Source organism: Rhincodon typus, chromosome 14, assembly GCF_021869965.1.
Source record: "Rhincodon typus isolate 14 chromosome 14, sRhiTyp1.1, whole genome shotgun sequence".
In the NCBI taxonomy this organism is placed as follows: Eukaryota; Metazoa; Chordata; class Chondrichthyes; order Orectolobiformes; family Rhincodontidae; genus Rhincodon; species Rhincodon typus.
Genome location: NC_063345.1, coordinates 69,905,824 through 69,927,733, shown reverse-complemented (window position 1 = coordinate 69,927,733; position 21,910 = coordinate 69,905,824). Strand labels below are relative to the sequence as shown.

At 42.1% G+C, this 21,910-nt stretch overlaps 1 protein-coding gene across 3 annotated transcripts in view; it reads right to left on the bottom strand.

The window, feature by feature from the left end:
• Positions 1–21,910, bottom strand: part of slc25a14 (solute carrier family 25 member 14) — a 77,511-nt gene that overhangs the window by 33,957 nt on the left and 21,644 nt on the right. For all 3 annotated transcript variants that reach the window (XM_048605106.1, XM_048605104.1, XM_048605105.1), the window contains 2 exons: positions 14,969–15,063; positions 13,047–13,132 (listed from right to left, as the gene is read on the bottom strand). In XM_048605106.1, the coding sequence (XP_048461063.1) occupies positions 13,047–13,132; positions 14,969–15,063 (181 nt within the window). The remainder of the gene's footprint in view (positions 1–13,046; positions 13,133–14,968; positions 15,064–21,910) is intronic.

Here is a 21,910-nt window from a genome sequence, read left to right as displayed (position 1 = left end):
TGTTTTCAGGTTAATTTCTTAGAACAGCATGTTCTGGCGCCAACCAGAGAGCTGGCTATATTAGAACCGGTTTTGTGTAACAAACCAGGATTAATTATAGACCTCCTGGTGAAGATGCCTCTATGGAGCATTTTTCATACTATGTTTGAATTTTACATTCTGTTTAATGGAGAGAAAAATAGATCCAAGACTAGTACATTAAACATTAGCCAGGCAATTATGAGGGCACAAAAGCAGAGCGAGCTAAAGTGACCTAGCAAATTAGGTTAAGGGCTAGGTTAATACAGATACAGCAGCAGACGTTTAAAGGCTTATTGCAGAATACCACAAAGAAACATTCCACTGCGGACAAAAAAAAAATCAAGGGGAGGATTACTATCATTGTTAACTAAAAAGTCAAAGCAATTATCAAACTTATCAATAGTAATGCACTTTGGAAGAAGTAGCAATAAGATAAGGGAGTACTCAATGAAAATCAGGACACTATGAAGCTCAAAGGAACCTTGGAGTGATGCTTGTTCACAGATCCCTGAATGCAGCAGGATAGGTTAATAGGTTAGTTAAGGTGGCATACAGGGCACTTGCCTTTATCAGTTGCAGCATAGATTATAAGAGCAGGGTTGTTATATTGAAACTGTACAAAAAACTTTTGAGGCGCCAAACTGGAGTACTGTATGCAATTCTGGTTGCCGCACTATAGGAAGGACGTGTTTGCACTCGGAGTGCAGAGTGAAGTTACTAGGATATTGCACGGGATGGAGTATTTTAGCAATGAAGAAAGGCTGGATAGGCTTGTGTTGTTTACTTTAGAGCAAAGAAGCCTGAGAGAAAACCTGATTGAGAAACTTGACAGAGTATGGACAGTGGGACAGAAAACAGCTGTTCCTCTTAGTTGAAGAGACAGTAATAAGTCAGCATAATTTTAAGGTGAAAGCCAGGAGGTTTAGAAAGGATTTCAGGACCTTTTTTTCCCCACCCAGAGGGTGGTGTGAATCTGGAATGCACTGTCTAGGAGAGTAGTAGGGGCAGGAAACCTGAGAACATTTAAGTCGTCCATGGCCAAGCACTTGAAATGTCATAACATTCAAGGCCATGAGTCATATGTTTGAATGTGGGCTGGATGTAGACTTAGAGTAATTTTGTCAGCAGAGACTTGACGAATAGAAGGGCCTCTTCTGTACTATATAATTCTACGATCCTATGATTAAAATAAAAACACTTATTTTCATGAAGACGAATGGCAGGTTAACAGATTAGACACAATATGAGAAAGGAAAGATTGACCAAAAGAATAACGAGAAGGGAACAAAAGAGGGATTGAGAGAAAGCTAGCCAAAAAAAAATCAAAAACAAATAAATGAGAGTTTTTATAAATATTTAAAATGGAGAAAAGTTAACAAAATTAACTAATTTTGCATCTAAACACGTGGCTACAGGGTTGGTGTAGGAGGGAGGGCTTCCATTGTGTGGATAATTGGAGCACATTCTGGGGAAGATGGGACCTGTACAGTAAGGATGGGTTGCACCTGAACCAGAAGGGCACAAATATCCTGGAAGGGAGGTTTGCTAGAGCTGTACGGGATGGTTTAAACTAGTTTGGCAGGGGGTGGGGAACCGGATTTATAATTCAGAGGATGAGGTATTCGGCATTCCAACAGACACAACAGGGAGTGATAGTACGAACTGCAGATGCTGGAGAATCTGAGATAACAAGTTGTAGAGCTGGATGAACACAGCAGGCCAAGCAGCATCATAGGAGCAGGAAGGCTGACGTTTCAGGCCTAGACCCTTCATCAAAAATGGGGGAAGGGAAGGGGGTTCTGAAATAAATAGGGAGAGAGGGGGAGGTGGATAGAAGATGGATAGAGGAGAAGATAGGTGGAGACGAAATTGACAGGTTAAAGAGGCGGGAATGGGGCCAGTAAAGGTGAGTGTAGGTGGGGAGGTAGGGAGGAGATAGGTCAGTCCAGGGTGGACGGACAGGTCAAGGGTGCAGGATGAGGTTAGTAGGTAGGAAATGGGGGTGCGGCTAGAGGTGGGAGGAGGGGATAGGTGGGAGGAAGAACAGGTTAGGGAGGCGGGGACAAGCTGGGTTGGTTTTGGGATGCGGTAGGGGGAGGGGAGATTTTGAAACTTGTGAAATCCACATTGATACCATTGGGCTGCAGGGTTCCCAAGCGGAATATGAGTTGCTCTTCCTGCAACCTTCGGATGGATTCGTTGTGGCACTGCAGGAGGCCCAGGATGGACATGTCGTCTGAGGAATGGGAGGGGGAGTTGAAATGGTTCGTGACTGGGAGGTGCAATTGTTTATTGTGAACCGAGCGTAGGTGTTCTGCAAAGTGGTCCCCGAGCCTCCGCTTGGTTTCCCAATGTAGAGGAGGCCACAACGGGAACAGCGGATGCAGTATACCACATTAGCAGATGTGCAGGTGAACATCTGCTTGATGTGGAAAGTCTTCTTGGGGCCTGGGATGGGGGTGAGGGAGGAGGTATGGGGGCAGGTGTAGCACTTCCTGCGGTTGCAGGGAAAAGTGCCGGGTGTGGTGGAGCTGGAGGGGAGTGTGGAGCGGACAAGGGAGTCACGGAGAGAGTTGTCCCTCCGGAAAGCAGATAAAGGTGGGGAGGGAAAGATGTCTTTGGTGGTGGGGTCGGATTGCAGATGGCGGAAGTGTCAGACGATGATGCGTTGGATCCGGAGGTTGGTGGGGTGGTACGTGAGGACGAGGGGGATTCTTTTTTGGTTTTTATTGCGTGGACGGGGTGTGAGGGATGAGGTGCGGGAGATGTGGGAGACACGGTTGAGGGCGTTCTCGACCACCGAGGAGGGGAAGTTACGGTCCTTGAAAAACGAGGACAACTGAGATGTACGGGAGTGGAATGCCTCATCCTGGGAGCAGATGCGGCGGAGGCGAAGGAATTGGGAATAGGGGATAGCATTTTTGCAGGAAGGTGGGTGGGAGGAGGAGTATTCTAGGTAGCTGTGGGAGTCGGTGGGCTTGAAATGAATATCGGTTTCGAGGTGGTTGCCCGATATGGAGACAGAGAGGTCCAGGAAGGGGAGAGAGGTGTTAGAGATGGTCCAGGTAAATTTAAGGTTGGGGTGGAAGGTGTTAGTGAAGTGTATGAACTGTTCGAGCTCCTCGTGGGAGCACGAGGCGGCACCGATACAGTCATCAATGTAACGGAGGAAGAGGTGGGGTTTAGGGCCGGAGTAGGTACGGAAGAGGGATTGTTCCACGTAACCTACAAAGAGGCAGGCGTAGCTTGGGCCCATGCGGGTACCCATGGCTACCCCCTTTGTCTGTAGGAAGTGGGAGGAATTCCACCTATCCTCTCCTCTATCCCTCTTCTATCCGCCTCCCACTCTCTCCCTATTTATTTCAAAACCCCCTTCCCTTCCCCCTTTTCTGATGAAGGGTCTAGGCCCGAAACGTCAGCCTCTCTGCTCCTATGATGCTGCTTGGCCTGCTGTGTTCATCCAGCCCTGCACCTTGTTGTCTACAGAGTCAGTTTGGGTTGAGGTCAGGAACAAGAAAGGAGCAGTCACTTTGTTGGGGTTTTGTTTTTTTTTAACAGACGCCTAATAGTGCAGAGAAGTAGAGGAGCGGATTGGGAGGCAGATACTGGAAAGGTGCAGAAGTCACAGGGTTGTAGTCATGGGTGACTTCAACTTTCCAAATATTGATTGGAAACATTTTAGTTGTAATAGTTTAGATGGAACGGATTTTGTCCAGTGCGTTCAGGAAGGATTCCTGACACAGTATGTAGGTAGACCAACACGAGGTGAGGCCACTTTGGATTTGGTGCTTGGCAACAAACCGGGCAAAGTTTTAGACCTGTTGGTAGGAGAGCATTTTGGCAGCAGCGATCATAACTTTCTTTCACGATAGTCATGAATAAGGATAGGTACATATGGCAGGGTAAAGTTTATAATTGGGGGAAGGGTAATTACAATTCAGTGCGGCAAGAACTGGGTAACATAAATTGAGAACAGATGCTGTCAGGCAAGAGCACCACAGAAATGTGGAGATTGTTTAAGGAATGCATACTGCATGTGCTCAATATGTTTGTCCCTAGCAGGCAGAGAAGATGCGGTCGAGTGAGGGAGGCATGGTTCTCGAGAGAGGTCGAATGACTGGTTAAGAGGAAGAAGGAGGTTTATGTAAGGTTTAGGAAAAGAGGAATGGAAAAGGCTCCAGAGGGGTACAAGTTAGCCAGGAAGGAGCTGAAGAAAGGGCTTAGGAGAGCTATAAGGGGGCATGAGAAAACCTTGGCGGATAGGATCAAGGAAAACGCCAAGGCTTTTTACACGTATGTGCAGAACAAGAGAATGACCAGAGAAAGGGTAGGGCCGATCAAGGATTGTAAAGGGAATTTGTGCACAGAGCCTAAAGAGATAGGAAAGGTCCTTAATGAATACTTTTCTTCAGTATTCACAACAGAGAGGGACCTAGTTGTAGAAGAGGACATTGTGAAACAGGCAGGTAGGCTAGAGGAGGTTGATGTTAGTAAAGAAGATGTGCGAGGAATTCTGAGGAAGTTGAAGATAGAAATGTCCCCCGGGCCTGATGGGATTTATCCAAGGATTCTATGGGAAGCGAGGGACGAGATCGCAGGGCCTTTGGCGATGATCCTTTCATCCTCACTGTCCACAGGTATAGTGCTGGAAGATTGGAAAGAGGCAAATGTCATTCTCTTGTTCAAAAAAGGGAACAGGGATAACCCCGGAAATTACAGGCCAGTTAGTCTTACTTCAGTGGTGGGCAAATTATTGGAAAGGGCTCTGAGAGACAGGATTTATGATCACTTGGAAAGGCACAGTTTGATTCGTGATAGTCAGCATGGATTTGTGAGGGGTAAATCATGCCTCACAAACCTTATTGAATTCTTTGAAGAGCTGACCAAACACGTGGATGAAGGTGGAGCAGTGGATGTGGTATACATGGATTTAAGTAAGGCGTTTGATAAGGTTCCCCATGGTAGGCTCATGCAGAAGGTAAGGAGGCATGGGACAGGGAGAAATGTGGCAGATTGGATTCAGAATTGGCTGACCCTTAGAAGACAAAGGGTGGTAGTGGATGGAAAATATTCAACATGGTGCTCAGTTATGAGTGGTGTACCACAAGGATCTGTTCTGGGTCCTCTTCTATTTGTGACTTTTGTAAATAATTTGGATGAAGGAGTGGAAGGGTGGATTAGCAAGTTCGCGGACGATACGAAGGTGGGTCACATTGTGGACAGTTCGGAGGGCTGTTCTCGGTTACAAAGGGACATTGATAGGGTGCAGAGCTGGGCTGAGAAGTGGCAGATGGAGTTTAACCCTGAAAAGTGTGAGGTGATTCATTTTGGAAGGAAAACCTTGAAAGCAGAATACAGGGTTAATGGAAAGATTCTTGGCAGTGTGGAGGAGCAGAGGGATCTTGGGGTTCATGTTCACAGTTCCCTGAAAGCTGCCACCCAGGTGGACAGAGTTGCTAAGAAGGCGTATGGTGTGTTAGCTTTCATTAAAGAGGGATTGAGTTCAAGAGCCGTGAAGTTATGCTCCAGCTATACAAAAGCCTGGTTTGGCCACATCTGGAATATTGTGTCCAGTTCTGGTCACCTCATTACAGGAAAGATGTGGAAGCATTGGAAAAGGTGCAGAGGAGACTTACCAGGATGTTGCCTGGAATGGAGGGAAGGTCTTACGAGGAAAGGTTGACAGAGCTAGGGCTTTTCTCTTTAGAATGACAAAGGATGAGAGGTGACTTGATAGAGATGTACAAAATGATCAGAGGTATAGATAGAGTAGACAGCCAGAGACTTTTGCCTAGGGTAGAGGTAGCTTTTATGAGGGGACATAGTTTTAAAGTGAAAGGAGGTAGATATCGGAGAGATGTCAGAGGTAGGTTCTTTACTCAGAGTGGTAGGGGCGTGGAATGCATTGCCGGAGAGGGTAGTGGAGTCAGCCTCATTAGGGGCATTTAAGTGGTTATTAGATAGGCATATGGATAATAGTATAAGGTAGGGATGGAGGTTAGATAGACCTGAGGTTTCAGGTAAAAGTTCGGCACAACATCGTGGGCTGAAGGGCCTGTACTATGCTGTACTGTTCTATGTTCTAAAATAAATACCAATCCTATACCAATCGAGCCTGGGGAATTAATAATGGAAAAAGAGGTCGCAGATTAATTGAACAGATATTTTACATCAGTCTTCATTTTGGGGTATACAAGTAACATCCTAGAAATAATTGTAAATCATGAAATGGAAGGGAAAAGAGAATTAAAAGGACTTTCGAATTACCAAGGAAATAGCACTGTGTAAACTGTTGGAGTTGTGGTTTGAAAAGATCCCGGGTCATATGGACTTCATTGTAAGGCGGTTAGGAAGTGGTTAGTGAGATAGTTAATGCACTGGTTATAATTTCCTAAAGCCCCTAGATTCAGGGAAGGTTTCATTAAATTGAAGACAGCAAATGCAGCTCCTTTATTTGAAAGGGAGGGAGACAGAAAGCAGGAATTCTAAGACCAGCTAGCTTAACAACAATCAAAGAGAAAATGTTAGAAGTTATTATTGAAGATGTCATAGCAGGTCACTAAGAAAAATTAAATGTAATCAGCAGAGTCAAAAAAGTTTTGTGAAAAGGTGGTGCACATTTAATCAATTTCCTGGAGATCTTTGAGAAAGTAACGTTATGTGGATTTTGGGAACCAGTGAATGTACTATACTTCGATTTCCAAAAGGCATTTGTTAAGGTGCCACATGAAAGATTATTGCAGGAAAAAAAGGCTCATGGTGTAGGGCATGGACAGAAGACTGGCTAATTGAAAATAGGAAGTACGCATACATTTTTTTTCAGGTTGGCAAAATAGAACACATTGTGTGCCACAGAGACCTCAACTGATTACAACTTATATAAACAACTTAGATGAAGAGACAATGATACAGTTACTAAAATTGTTTATGACACAAATATTGATAGGAAAGCAAGTTGTGAAGAGGACATAAGGAGGTTACAAAGGTATATGGATATGCAAGGCAAGATGGCGGCAGGGTAAGTCGCTCCACTTGGAGCTCCATTCTGCCGCAAGTTCCTCTTCCTTTCTTTTTCTCTTCTTCTCTCTCCTTTATGCAGTAATTCTATCCCCCCTCAACTACGTACTTAAGAAGTCGGGTTGCGACCAGAAACCGCATGGCAGGAGTTGAATGTGCGGGCTGTGTCCTACAGTGACAGCAGATTGAGTGCAGGCCAGAGCAACAGCAGCAGGTCACAAGTGAGCCAGTTTGATGGTGAGAGCAGGCCAGTGAGGCAGTGACAGCGGCAAGAACAAGCCTTTCGCATGGCAGCAGCGGCGACAGCCTCCTGCGTGTCTAGCGATTAGAGTGGCGCCTGCACCATTGTGGAGATGGGACTTGGGACTCTGAGATCTTGACTTTTCTTTTTTTTCTTGCTTACCTTTTGGCTCTGTTAAAATCTTTTAATTCAGGATTTTGTAACCAAATGGGCACCAGTGCATGGTGAGTTTATGCACTTTTCGCTGTACTTATATATTCCTATATTTAGTACATGTGACAAATAAATAAATCTAAATTGAAGTGAGTGGGATCTTCTACAGTATAAGAGGCCATTCGGCCCGTTGTGTCTGTGCTGGCTCTCTGAAGAATGAATTCACTTTGAGCCTGTAACCCTGCAAATTTCTGTCTTTTCAGATAATGATCCAATTTTCCTTTCAATGCCTGAAATGCACTCGTGGTAATTTACCCTTTATCAAAATTCACTGGACTTTGGGGCGGTTCCAGCAGATTGGAAAACAGCAAATGTGACACCACTGTTCAAAAGAGGAGGTAGACAAAAGGCAGATAACTATAGGCCCGTAGCTTAACTTCTGTACAGGGCAAAATGCTTAAATCTATAATTAAGGAAGAGATAGCAAAATATCAGGATAGAAATTGTTTAACTAATTTACTGGAATTCTTTGAGGACATTATACTTGTGGTGGACAACCAGGAACCAGTGAATGTGGTGTACCTGGATTCCAAAAGGCATTCAACAACATGCAGCAGCCTTTTGTCTGGCACAAGATAAAGGTGAACAGTGTTAATATACTAGCATGGAGAGAAAATTGGTTAACTAATAGAAAGCAAAGAGCAGGGATAAATGGTTGTTTTTCTAGTCTGCAATCAGTGGCTAGTGGTGTGCCTCAGGGATCAGTGTTGGCACTGTGACTGTTTACAATTGACATCAGTGATTTAGAGCTGGGGACCACTTGTAGTGTGTCAAAGTTCACAGATGACATTAGTGGTAGAGCAAAGTGTGCAGAGGACACTAAAAATCTGCAGAGGGATATAGATAGGTTAAATGAGTGGGCAAGGGTCTGGCTGATTGAGTACAATGTTGTTAAGTGTGAGGTCATCCCTTTTGGGAGGAATAATAGCAAAATGGACTATTATTCAAATGGTGAAAATTGCAGCATGCTACTGTGCACAGGGATCTGGATGTCCTTGTGCATGAATCACAAGAAGCTGGTTTTCAGGTGCAGCAGGTAATTAAGAAGGCAGATGGAATACTGTCCTTCATTGCTGGAGAGATGGAGTTTAAAAATAGGAAGGTTTTGTTGCAGCTGGTGAGGCCACACCTGAAGTCTGTGTACAGTTTTGATCTCCTTACTTGAGAAAGAATGTACTGGCACTTGGATGGGGTGCAGAGGAGGTCCACTAGGTTGATTCCAGAATTCAGAGGGTTGGCTTACGAGAAGAGATTCCGTAGACTGGGTCTATATTCATTGGATTTAGAAGAATGAGGGAGGGATTTATAGAAACATAAAATTATGAAGGGAATAGATAAGGCAGAATCATGGAGATCGTTTCCACAGGTAGGTGAAACTAGAACTAGGGGTACAACCTCTAAATAAGGGAGAGTAGATTTACAACTGAGTTGAGAAGGAGTTTCTTCACGCAGAGGATTATGAATCTGTGGAAATCCCTGCCCTGTGAAGCAGCTGAGGCTACCTCGTTGAATGTCTTAAAGGCAAAGATAGATAGATTTTTGAACAGTAATTAAGGGTTATGTTGAGCAGGTAGGTAAGTGGAGCTAAGTCCACAAAAAAAATCAGCCATGATCATATTGAATCACGGAGCATGCTACAGGCCTACTCTTGCCCTATTTCTTATGTTCTTATGAATCTGCCTCCACCACATTTTCAAGCAATGAATTTCAGATAGCATTCACTCACTATGTAACGGTATTCCCTCACAGAATCTTTCAGTACAGAAGAGGCCCTTCAACCCAACAAGCCCACACTTATCAAAAAAAAACCCTAAAATCAACACTTCTACTCTGACTAGCAGAGATTTAAAGTTGAGCCTAGCTTCTGACTTCAGGAAGTTACCAGCTTCCTTCTCTGTCATTAGTAACAACCTGTAACATGTCTGTCTCACTCCTTTCCTGTGAAAATTCTGCTTGCTCCCCTTGGTGTCCTTCACCCCTACACCATGCAGAACTCATGAAATGGTCACAAAATCACCTGGCTCCTTATCCATGGAATTTCCTGTAATATCTGTACTACTTTGCATTGTTATTCTCTCCTGAATCATCCCTTGCCCTTTGGTGCCATGGCCTGGACTGCAATCACCAATGCCTGCAGATCTAACATATACAAATATAGGAACATAGGCCATTGAGCCCTTCAAGTCCACTCTGCCATTCAACTGGATCATGGCTGATCATTTATCTTAATACCACTTCCAGGGTTATCCTCATATCCTTCACTGTTACCAGTAACTAGAAATTTACTGATTTTAGTCTTGAACATATTCGATGTTTGAGCTTCTACAGCATGCTGGGGTCAAGAATTCCAGCGTGAAAAAAAAATCCTTCCCGCTGTATTAAATGGTTTGCCTTTTATTCCGAGACTGTCCTCCTTGGTTTGAAATCCCTAATCCAGAAAAAGAATAAACATGTAGGCTTAGAGTGGCACATCAAAGACTCCTGCCTCTTCTTACTCTTCTGCCCAGTCACCAATTTTTAAGGAAATATGTAAGGAAAGTTTCTTTTTACACTGAGGATGGTAGGTGCCTGGAATACACTGTCAGGTGAGGTGTTAGAAGGAGATATGTCAGCAAAGCTTAAGAAGTATTTGGACATATGCAGGGAATAGAGGGATACGAACCCAAGCAAATTAGATTAGTTTAGAATCGCACTCTAGTCAGTACAGGTATGGTGGGTCGAAGGGGCTGTTCCGATGTTGTACTGTTCTATATTCTAACATAAAATTCTATTATATTATGGCTATTCTTCCCTAAAGGCTCTTTTAAAACACGAGGATTTATGATTCTTTCTTCATTATACTGAACTAGATCTAAAATAACTTGTTCCCAGTTGGTTCAACATACTTATCCAGAAAACCAGTTTGTATAAATTCCAGAAATTCATCTTTTACAATATAGTACTGATTTTCCCAGTCTATATGTAGATTGAAGTCCCTCATGATTACTAATTCATTGTTGTTACATACACCTCTTGTATGTACTGCACCCTACGTAACAAATACAGTTTGGTGGCTGACAAACAATGCTCATCAATGTTTGCCGCCCCTTACCATTTTTTGGCTCCACTGAAACTGAGTCTATATTTTGATCCTCCTATCTCAAATCCCCTAATGTGTTCTTTATCAACAGCGCTACCTCACTACATGTTCTTGCCCGTCCCTCATAAATGGCAAATATCCTTAAATAACTTGGTCCTCTGGAGCCAGTTCTCTGCATTGACAACTAGATCACATCTATTTACTTCTATCTATATCATCAATTTGTCAACCTTGTATTAAAAGCAATGTGCTTTCAGTCAGTACCTTTTATTTTGCCTTTTTAATATTTTTCTGTTTTTTAAACCCTATTCAATGCCAACTCTCTACAAAACCAGTTTAGATGCTCCCCAACAGCATTAACAAATCTCACCATGAAGATACTGATCCTGCTGATATGTAACCCGTCTCTATTGTAGTGGTCCCTCTGAATGGCTCCAAAAGTTGGAAGTCTTGCCTTCTATAACATCTCTCCAGCCATGCATTCAATTTGCCCTCTTCCTCTATTTCTATGCTCCCTAGCACAAGGCACTAGGTTTAATTCAATCCTGAAATTACAGCCCTTCAAGTCCCTTTCCCAAACCTAAACAGTACTGTCACAGTACCTCATCTCTCTTTCCACCTACATAGTTAATAATAACATGGACCACAACATCTTGTATCCTTCCCCAAAAAAATATCATGAAGCCTCTATGCACCATCCTTTACACTGGGAGCAGGAAAGCAAAATATAATTGTGGAGTCAAGTCTACCACCACAGACACCCTGTCTGATCCCCCGAGTACTGAATATCCTATTACTCCACCACCCCTCCTTCATAGTCACTCATAGTGCACGGACTTGACTCTGGCTGCACTCCTTTCAGGAACTATCATCCTAAGCAGCATCCAAATTGGAAAGTGAATGGATTCAGGGGACTCCTGCACCAGCTGTCTGGCAGTCACCCATTCCTTTTCTGCCTCCTCTCTATCTCACCCTGCATTGTGACCGTCTCTCTAAATATGCTATCCCCATAACTCTCAGCCTCATAGTCACCCAACAGTGACAGAACCATTGCTCAAACTCCAAAGTCCTGAACTCTCATTTCTACAATAAGGTTACATTTCATGTACCTGTGGTCATCCAGCCCATGGGAAGCGTTCATGACATCCTTCATGTCATAGGTGTGTTTTCTATGCAGCTGAACTGTGCTGCCTTGCCTGGATTTTATTTAACATTCTATTTATTATAAACTGGAGACTGGAAAATCAAAATTGCCTGTTTCCCTTATTTTTCTATCCAGCAAATCAATTGCTGTGCCTTCAGTTTCAACTCCTACACTGTCCCTTCTGATATCTCCTTAGCAGTCACACCAAGTATTATCTATATGCTGTTTCTCAGCAACATTATCCAGAGACACAGCAGGTTTTCACCTGATGACTTCCTGCTCTAGGTAACCACCACCTCTCTCAAACCCTCCATTGTCTCTGATACACCACAGTGCTGCATAGGCATAAATCACCTCCAAGTAAATAATGCAAAACCAAAGCCGACAGCCTTAGTTGGAGCCACCTACTTGTACCCTTCTCCCTGGGCATTGCCTGAAACGGAGATAAATCCTTTACAACCTTGTTGTCCTATTTTATCCTCGTGTCCCACTTTCAATCCCCACATCATCCAAAGCGCATAGTTCCACCTCTGTAACATCATCCACCTTCACCCCACCTCAGATGAAGTACTACCACTGCTGAAACCCCATGCCTGCACCTCTGATATCTCAAGACACACTATTTCAATTTTCTTCTGGATAGCTTCTTATCTAACTTTCACTCCAGTAATTGTGAACTGACCCAAAACTCAGCTTCCTGCAAGTTAATTATGAAGAAGTCACAAAGTGATCCATCACCTCTGTTTGCAGATCTATATTGCCCTCCACCTTGGTTGAAATTAGTCATTTTTAAAATTCTCAGCTATGTATTTTAATCCTTCCCTAAATATCCCCAATCACTTTCTCTGAAATACCCTCCAGTTTTACAAACTTCAGAGATTCCTCATACTGTGGTCTCTTGCACATTCCCATTTCCATCACCCCAACATTAGTGGTGTGTCTAGTTCTTAAACTTGGGAATTCCCTCCCCAACCTTTCCATCACTCCAAATTACTCCCTTCTTTTAAAATATAACTTTTAACTCTCTCTCTCTAACCAAGCTTTCAGTCACTTATATGAATTCAAACCTTGCTTGATTCCATTTTCAAACCGCATCTAATAAACAATCCTGTGAAATGTCTTGGGATATTTTATCACATAAAAAACACCAAAAATGCAATCTGTTTTTGTTGGGGAGCATGTATGGCTCTGATGAAGAAACAAACTTTTGGGCTTTTGTACATGCCAGGCTCCCATCAACACACACCTCATCAAGCCATGGATTGGACTTGGCTTCCCACTGGTACATATTAAAAGGAGCATACTGTAATTCTGGGAGTAATTACACGTACCTTTAATACGTCTGTAGGGTTGGCAATAGATGACGAAACCACTCCAGCAAGAATCCCACATAGAACATTTACAAGGAGCGTTTCATCTGTAAATTGAAAATACTTTACAAAAGGTGCAAAGCCAGGTCAAGGACATCCCAGCTAGAAGTAATGCTCGTACTTCAGAAAATTGAGAGTACATGTACCAAAAGGGCACAAGAGGTTTTACATTCCCAGCACCCCACTACATTGAAAATCATTTTTTTGATTTACTCACCAGGATGCAGACATCACTGGCTAGGCCAGTACTTATTGCCCATCTCCAATTGCCCAGAGGGCAGTTAAAAGCCAACCATTTTGCTGTGGGTCTGGAGGCACATGTAGGCCAGACCAGATAAGGATGAAAGGTTTCCTTCCCTAAAGACCAGGTGGATTTTTCCAATGGTTGCACAGTCATCATTAGACAATTAATTCCAGACTCTTTATTGAATTCAAATTGCACCACCTACTATGGTGGGATCTGAACTGGGTTACCAGAACATTAGCTGACTTTCTGGATTAATAGTCTGGCGATAATATCACTAGGCCATTGCCTCCCCCTTTCCAACACCAACCAGAATGGGATTATATCTGCAAGTCTCTTTCTGAAGTATAACTGAAGTACTTTCAATTGGAACTTCCAACAGTTCTCATAATGAATAACAAAACATTTTTTTCTATCCCCATCCTTGCCCTTCCTCATGTACTTCTCCCACACTGGAGATCAGTTAATAATGAAAACCAAAATGATGCCTTCCAATTCACAATCATGGCCGAGTGTCACAGGCATTGGGACTCTACAACTAGTGGGCATAGTCTGAGATTTTGGGCCAGAAAATTCAGGAGAGATGTTAGGATGCACTTCTACACACAGGGAGTGGTACATGTTTGGAGCTCTCTTCCACAAATGCCTGTGGATGCAAGATCAGTTGTTAATTTTAAATCTGAGATTGAATAATTAGTGTTAAACAAAGGTACTGAGAGATATGGAACGAAGACAGGTATGTGGAGTTAGGTCACAAATCAGCCATAATGTCTCTGAACAGTAGAACAGGCTCGAGGGCCAAACGACCTACTCGTGTTCTTACGTTCCTCTGTAACAAAATAGGCAATACCCAGTCTCTGGTTCATTCTTAAGGGCAATGCCTTGACCAGAGTCACACTCCTGGTTCAAGTTTAAACAAGCTCAGCAGTTAACTGCCAGCCATCATCTAACTGGTACATTCTCCACGGCAACTCCTTTATCAATCAGTACTCTTTCTCATACAATTTAAAATATCGTTGGCCTTTACAGTGGTCTTCTAATGCATTGTCCTGATGAGTTTAAGATGAAAATAAGTGAATTAAAATGAAATGCTGTCCTTTTAAGAGAAGAATGAGACTTTTTTTCCCTCTCTCTCGTCAAGAATTTTGCAACTTTGAAACTCTCTGCCTCAGGAGGCAGTTGGGGCGTGCATGTGTGAATATTTTGACAAATTTTGACAAAATGTCTTTTTCAGCAATTCTCAAGTTCTATACAACCAAACAATGATTAATATTTTCCTCTGGTAAGGTACCTGCAATTCTCTGCTTCGATAAATAATTTTGATTTCTTGAATGTGAATAACAACCTTTTAATTGGAACCAAAGTAAAACTAATAATTTCAAACTGCTTGTTGTATTATCCTCAGATTACTGGGCTATACAAAATCAACAAGAGATTCTTCTAAACTTAGCAAGCAGCAGCAGAAAGGGCCATCTGTTCTTGTGGGCGAGAGCGCTTGGATTGTACTCTGCACAGTGCAACCAGATTGGAGAATCACACCAAAAGTTGAAATTGCACCAAATGTGCAATATTGTGGAGTTCCAGTGTAAATTAGATTTGGGAAAATAATCACCAAATATTTATTTGAAATGAAACAAACCTTGTGGACAGCTTACAAAAAGGCGCTTCAAACTTTGGTAAGTTCCGATCTTGATGGTGCCATAGGATGCCTGACGCAGCAGAGCTGGACTGATGCTGTATCAGGAAATAAAGACATTACAACAGATCAGTCTGTATAACAAAGCTTCACCCCCAGCCCAATGTTCAGCATTTCAAGACATTAATACACCCATTTCTTTCATCCTTCTGTCCAGAATGAATGTCCTTTTCACCTTCATACGTAAGGATTTCATGTTTCAGATTTATAGGATACAGGCAAGACCATAACTCAAATATTATCCACAATACTAATCACCTCATTGAAGGAAGGATGAAAATACTTTGGAGGTTGGTTAGGGGAGATTTACTGGATTGTTATCTAGAACAAGTTGCCTTGAGAACAAGTTAGACAGACTAGGCTTGTTTCCAATGGAGTTTAAAAGAGGTGACTTCTTGATGGAAATAATATCCTGAATGGCCCTGACAAGATGGACATGGAATGGATATTTCCTCTTTAGGGCAAGTTCAGAATTAGACGGCACTGTTTTAACATGAAATGCTGTCCTCTCAAGAGAGGGAAGAGATTTTTTTTCTCTTTCGCCAAGGATTTTGCAACTTTGAAACTCTCTACCTCAGAAGGCAGTTGGGATGTGCGTGTGTGAACATTTTTAAGGTAGACATTCTTGATGGCAAAGGGAATCAAAGCTTATCGGGATAGATGAGAATATGAAATTCGAAAGACAACTGATCAGCATGATCTTAATCAATGGCAGAGCAGGCTCGAATGGATGACTGGAGCTATTCTGCTCCATTATTTTAGGTCTGTAAGAGGGGCTCTTTGTTTACAATCAGTATTTAACCCGACTCGTCTGCATGGTCAGGTCAGAGTCATTACAACACGTTAGGAAGTCACCCTACCCATCAGCTCCAGATTGTGTAGGGTAATCCAATCAGTCCTATTGTCCTATGGATTTCCATACAATAAAATTATTCATAAGGAATCCAACCATATGCAAGAACTTTTCCAATTCTTTTTGACTATCCCACTTTCCTATCACTCAACTGCACAGGTTGCATTGTACCTTGACATTTTTACTGCTGCTCAATTGCTTTTGGAGACTTGTAATCTCCAGCAAAGACTTAAATCCAGCCAAGTAAACAACTTGCATTCGGCTGTCAGTTAATGGAGAAAGCTGTCGATTGAGACAATGATTACAAACAGAGCAGAGGAAAGAAATGGGGTAACTAAAACTGGTCAATGGGGAAAGAAAGATTTTAGATGGCACAGCAATTTACAAAAAGCCTTGGTGGTTTCTTTTTTTAAAAGAGTCAGATGAGGCACTTATTTTGTAAAACGAAGGGACCAATGGGCCAGAGAGACCTATTTATTACATGTGCTACATGACAGTCAGAACAGGAGATTGGATAGTCAACAATTTAGTGGGAAAGGGTGAAGGGGTCAGGAGGAGGGCCTCATAGATACAATGAAATTGCGGAGGTTATAAGAACACAAGGTGGAGAAAGTTCAACTTGGAGCTCAGGTTGGCAAATTTTCTATTACCAGGTACAGATCATATTTTATAACCACCGGACATCACCAAAAACATTGTTGTTGTTTGTGATAGCTTATAGATGGCTAGCTTCCACCAGCAGCAATGTGGTAATGGCCAAATAGTTGTTTTTCTTTTGTGATGCTGATTGAAGGACAAATATTGGTCGCGACACTGAGGAGAACTTGACTGCTTTGCTTTAACTTGAACCATAGGATCTCGAGTGGTCACTGGAGAGGACAGAAAGAATTTCAAAAAATAACATTCCTGGACAGTACTACATGCAGTTTCATCTGGACTTTTGTGAAGTTCTAGAATCAGACTGGAACCCTGTAACCTTGAACTCCCCCATGTGTGTCGGGGCCAGCATTAATCTGATGGGTTACAACAGAAAAACATGCTTCCAGTAGAGTTATGCTCCAAGTACGCTCCCAGTTCTGAGGAAGGGTCAACGGACCCGAAACGTTAACTCTGTTTTCTCCTCCACAGATGCCGCCAGACCTTTTATGCAAATTCTAATTGCTTAACCCTATAAACTGGGATGTCACTCCGAAAAATCTGTGCCGCACCCTATCCAAAGACAAAATCACCAAGCAACTAAACAGATTGGGCTGGAAGAACCATTCCCATTGATGAGAATGGAGGATACCACTTTAAGGTGTTTTGTTAAACAAGCAGCAGCCACATGAGGAAAAACAGTGACACAAACAGATTGGCTAGAACCTGTGCCTGTGGTACAAGCTAATCCAATCAAGGCTATTAAAGAGACTTTGATCATTATGTAAAGAGAAAAAAATAGCTTGGCTATTGGGAAGAGTATGCAGACTAGAATGTACTTGGAAAGCCAGCAGAAAAAAGATAGGCTGAATGGCCTCCTCCTGAGCCAGAACCATCCCATGATTCCATGACATCTTTCAAGAGGTGCAGTATCCGGAGTTGAACACAACACTCCAGGAGGGAAACTTGAGATTTTGGTGAGAGTAAGAATTTGGTGCAGAAGGCGAAGATTTTTTTTTAAAAAACTTCCAATAGATCTCGTGGAAGTGTGCAAAATTTAATTATTTAAAATGTAGGTTTGTTACTTCTTACAAGTCAATATATATGAAAAGAAAACAATTTGCGATAAATTAAAACCTATATGAATAATTTAGATTAAGATTTGGCAGCTTATTTGTTTAGTCTACAGTACATTGGTGTGTGTGGACTGTAAGATTTTTCACATGAACATCCACAGGAGATGTCTCCATCTCCAATTGCTCCTACTCAAAATCATCGAGCTGGAGACACAGTGGATGGGGTGCCGTATCAGAACAGATTCATCCAGACTTCACGTGCACCCCATGCCTTATTTAAGGAAGGATTTAAAAGCATTAGGAGTGGTTCAGAGCAAGTTTACTATATTGTTACCTAGAATGAGGGGTCTGTTTTATGAGGATAGACTGGACATGCTGGACTTGTATCCACTGGAGTTTAAAGAATGAAGAGTGATTGAAGTGCGTACGATAGTCAGGTGGATAAAGCAGTTAAGAAAGTAACACACTTTGAGAGACCACATTTTTCCAGAGACAGGACTGCAACTTTCATTACAAAATTGGGAGAAGGGGAAATTAAAAGAATATATCAGGTTAAACAAAAAAGCAGCAACATCATTGACTTGGGGATGAAATCGACAACTCAATGCTGTAATTAAAAACTTATACACTATTTCTAGAGGTCCTACAAGTACATTAATGGCAGAAGAGTAACTAGGCACAGAATAGAGCCCCTTAAAGCTTAACGAGCCTGTTTATGTGTGGTACCACAGGAGATAGGTGAGATCCTAAATGAATATTTCTAGTCAAGATTTACCATGGAAACAGACGTGGAAACTAGGGAACTTGGGGAAGTAAAATGTGATGTCTTGGAAAAACAGTCCACATTACAGAAGAGGTACTAGAGGTCTTGAAACACATAGGCAAATAAATCTCCGGGACCTGATCAAGTGTATCCAAGGACATTGTGGGAAGCTGGGGAAGAAATTGCAGGGCCCCTACTGAAGATATTTGCATCATCAATAGCCATGGGTGAGATGCCCAAAGACTGATCAGTGGCTAATGTAATGCCATTATTTAAGGAAGGCTGCGAGGAAAAGCCAGGGAATTACAGACCGGTGAGCCTAACATCAGTGGTAGATAAAGCAGACTAACAAATAAGCTGCCAGATTTTAATATAAATTATTCATTTTTTTTTAAAGTTATTGCAAATTGTGTTTTCCTTTTATATACATTGACTTGTATGAAGTAACAGTGGCGGGTTGCTGGAGGAGATTCTGAGACAACATCTACACACATTTAGAAACACAAGGGCTAATTAGGGACAGTCAGCATGGCTTTGTGTGGGGGAAATCGTGTGTCACAAATTTAACTAAGTTTTTTTTCAGGACCAAGAAGATAGATGAAAATGGTGCAGTAGACATTTTCTACACAGACTTTAGCGAGGCTTTTGACAAGGTACTGCATGGTAGACTAGTTATTGAGGTTAGATCACATGGAATCCAGGAAAAGCTTGCCAACTGCATACAAAATTGGTTTGACGGTCGGAGACGGAGCACAGTGATAAGAGGATTGTTTTTCAGACTGGTAGTCTGTGACCAGTGGTGTGCCGCAAGGATGGGTGCTGGGTCCACTGTTGCTCAATATTTATATAAATGATTCAGGTGAGATATAGAGGGCAGGTTCTCAAATGTTCTAATTGCTGGACTATTTTCTCAGAAGAATCTTATTACATGGGACAGTAGTGTGACGATGCTATGGCTAAGTTATTTTGTCCTGGTTTTATTTTGAAGAGAGGTTGTAAGGTAGAGGAACCGAGCAGTCCACCAGAACTATTAAACAGCTTGGGAGGCCTTGGGTCTTTTTTTTTTAAAAAACAGCCGGAATCGGTAGGGCCAGTTCTCACAGATCCAGATTTCTGGATTTTGATGCTTCCAGCAGCAAAAGCAGCCTTTCGGGTCTCAAAAAAGTCAGAGCTTCAGTGAATGTCTCCTAGCTGCTACTTTCTCGAAATTTTCTCTTGATATTTTTCTTCCTGGATTGGAGAACTGTACGTGAGAATCGGCGTCTGAATTTTCTTGTTTTGCCAAGGGGTGCGTTTATGGGATACTACTATATATTGCAGCAGTTAATTACTAATAGTTACCTATCTATTATTCAGTTAAGTCTTCTAAACATTAATTTATTCTAAACCCTGTTTCTTTTGTTTTTATTTTAACTATAATGTTTAAATAAATTATGTTCTGCTTAATGTTGAGTAGTTTGACCAATCTCATTACATCTGGAACACAGCACTTCACATTTACCTTTAAAATAACAAAACGTTAGGGTCTACGCTACCTTCTTAATATATTTTGAGTTGGTTTGGTCTGGTCTAGTCTATAACAAGTTGGGGGCTCTTGTCAGGATCAAATCTATAATTCCAGGTTGGGTTCAGGATTGTTGGACTCAAAGGCAGTGAGTAGTAGGTATTAGTGTCTTTTGTTTCAGGTGTTGAATTCAGTTGGTTTAAACAGGGTGTGCCTTGTGTAGTAATGGCTCTTTGGGTCACTAAGAATTTTCTGGGGGTGGAAGAAGTGACTTCAAGAGTTTTACAAAAAGTGAGCAAGGCAAAGCTTTTGGTATGACAAACAAGCTGGAGTTGGGGTCGCTTGGGTCTTCAAGGAAACGGGAGATAGTTGTGACAGTTGAGCAGCATTTAAAATTGCCAGAAATGCCATTGTAATTTTTGGAAATGGCTAAAATTCAATTGCAAATAAAGTAGCTTAAATTAGAGGCAAAAGAAAAGGAAATAATAGCCTTGGCAGAACAAAAAGAGAAAAAGAAATGAAACAGTTTGAATTATGATCAAAAGCAGGGGAAAAATAAAAGGACATGAAGGCCCTAACAGATGAAAGAGAGAGAAGAAATTGAAAAAAAAGAGAAAATTTGAACTTTGGAAGGTGGCGATTAGGGAGGAAAGTTAACTTAAAAGGACGGAGGTGAAGGTAGAAGGTAGAGGTAGGCTTAGCGAGAAGGATAATGGTAATGAGCAATCCCATCGTAGCCAATGACCTGGTGGGGATCTGTTTAAAGTATGTCTATGCATTGCCTAAATTCAACAAGAAGGACGTAGAAGCCTTTTTCATTTCATTTGAGAAAGTGGCAGTGACCATGTGGGTTCTGTTGATCAAAACAAAGTTAGTAGGTAGAGCTAGTGAGGTATTTGCATCACTGTCAGAGGTGGTATCCCAGGGCGAGAACGAGGTGAAAAATGTCATCTTAAGTGCACATGAACTAGTGCCATAAGCCTACAGGCAATGTTGCAGGAATCCAAGGAGGGACCTTGCTCAAACCAACATTTGAGTTTGAAAGCATCAAACAAAGCAATTTTGATAGGTTGGTAAGGGCATTGAAAATAGATCAAACACATGATGCCAACATATAAAGCTGTTATATTTTGGATTATTATTATTTTGGAGGATTATTTTGGAGGAGTTTCTGTAGTGAGAACCCGTGGCAGAGCAGAGAGTTAAAACTGGAAGATGAGCAGAGGAAATGGTCAATGATTCTGAGTTGGGTCATAAATCAAAGTTTGGCTTCCAACATCAATTTCAATCCATGAGGGATAGAAATCAAGAAAAACAGAAATCCTCAGGTGGTAAGGGAAAAGGATATCTCATTGAAGATAATAAAGATGGCTTACCACAGGGGGTAAAGGAAACACATGGCTTGGGGGGGCGGGGGCGGGGGCGGGTAGAGGAAAGGAGGAAAGGAAAAAAGCTCAGGTGTTTTCACTACAACAAAGTAGACCACATGAAGTCGCAGTATCGGTGGTTTAGAAAAAGCCCTGGGAAGATGAATGTCAGAAAACAGGATAAGCCAAAGAATTGTACTAAAGTGGTAAAGGAAAGCACCGTGGAAGCTAAAGTTGGGTGAGAAGAAAAGTGCCACATTTTCTTAAACCATTTACTTGCAAGGGTAAGGTTTACTCACATATGCCAGGAGCAGAAGGTAAAGCAATTACAATTTTAAGAAGTATGGGAGAATATCAACTTTTGATGTTGCGAGACCAGGAGATTTGCAATCCAGAAGCATTATTGCTAGAAAAAGTGGTAATATGTGGAATTCAAAGTGAGACGAGAAGTGCTCCATTATGTAAAAGTGAAGTTGGAGTGTCCAATTAAAAGTGGAGAGGTGGTGGGAGGAACATTGGAAGAACTCAACTCCTTAAATACAATCAGAGATAGTAGGAACTGCAGATGCTGGAGAATCCGAGACAACAAGGTGCAGGGCTGGATGAACACAGCAGGCCAAGCAGCATCATAGGAGCAGAGAGGCTGACGTTTCGGGCCTAGACCCTTCATCAGAAGGGTCTAGGCC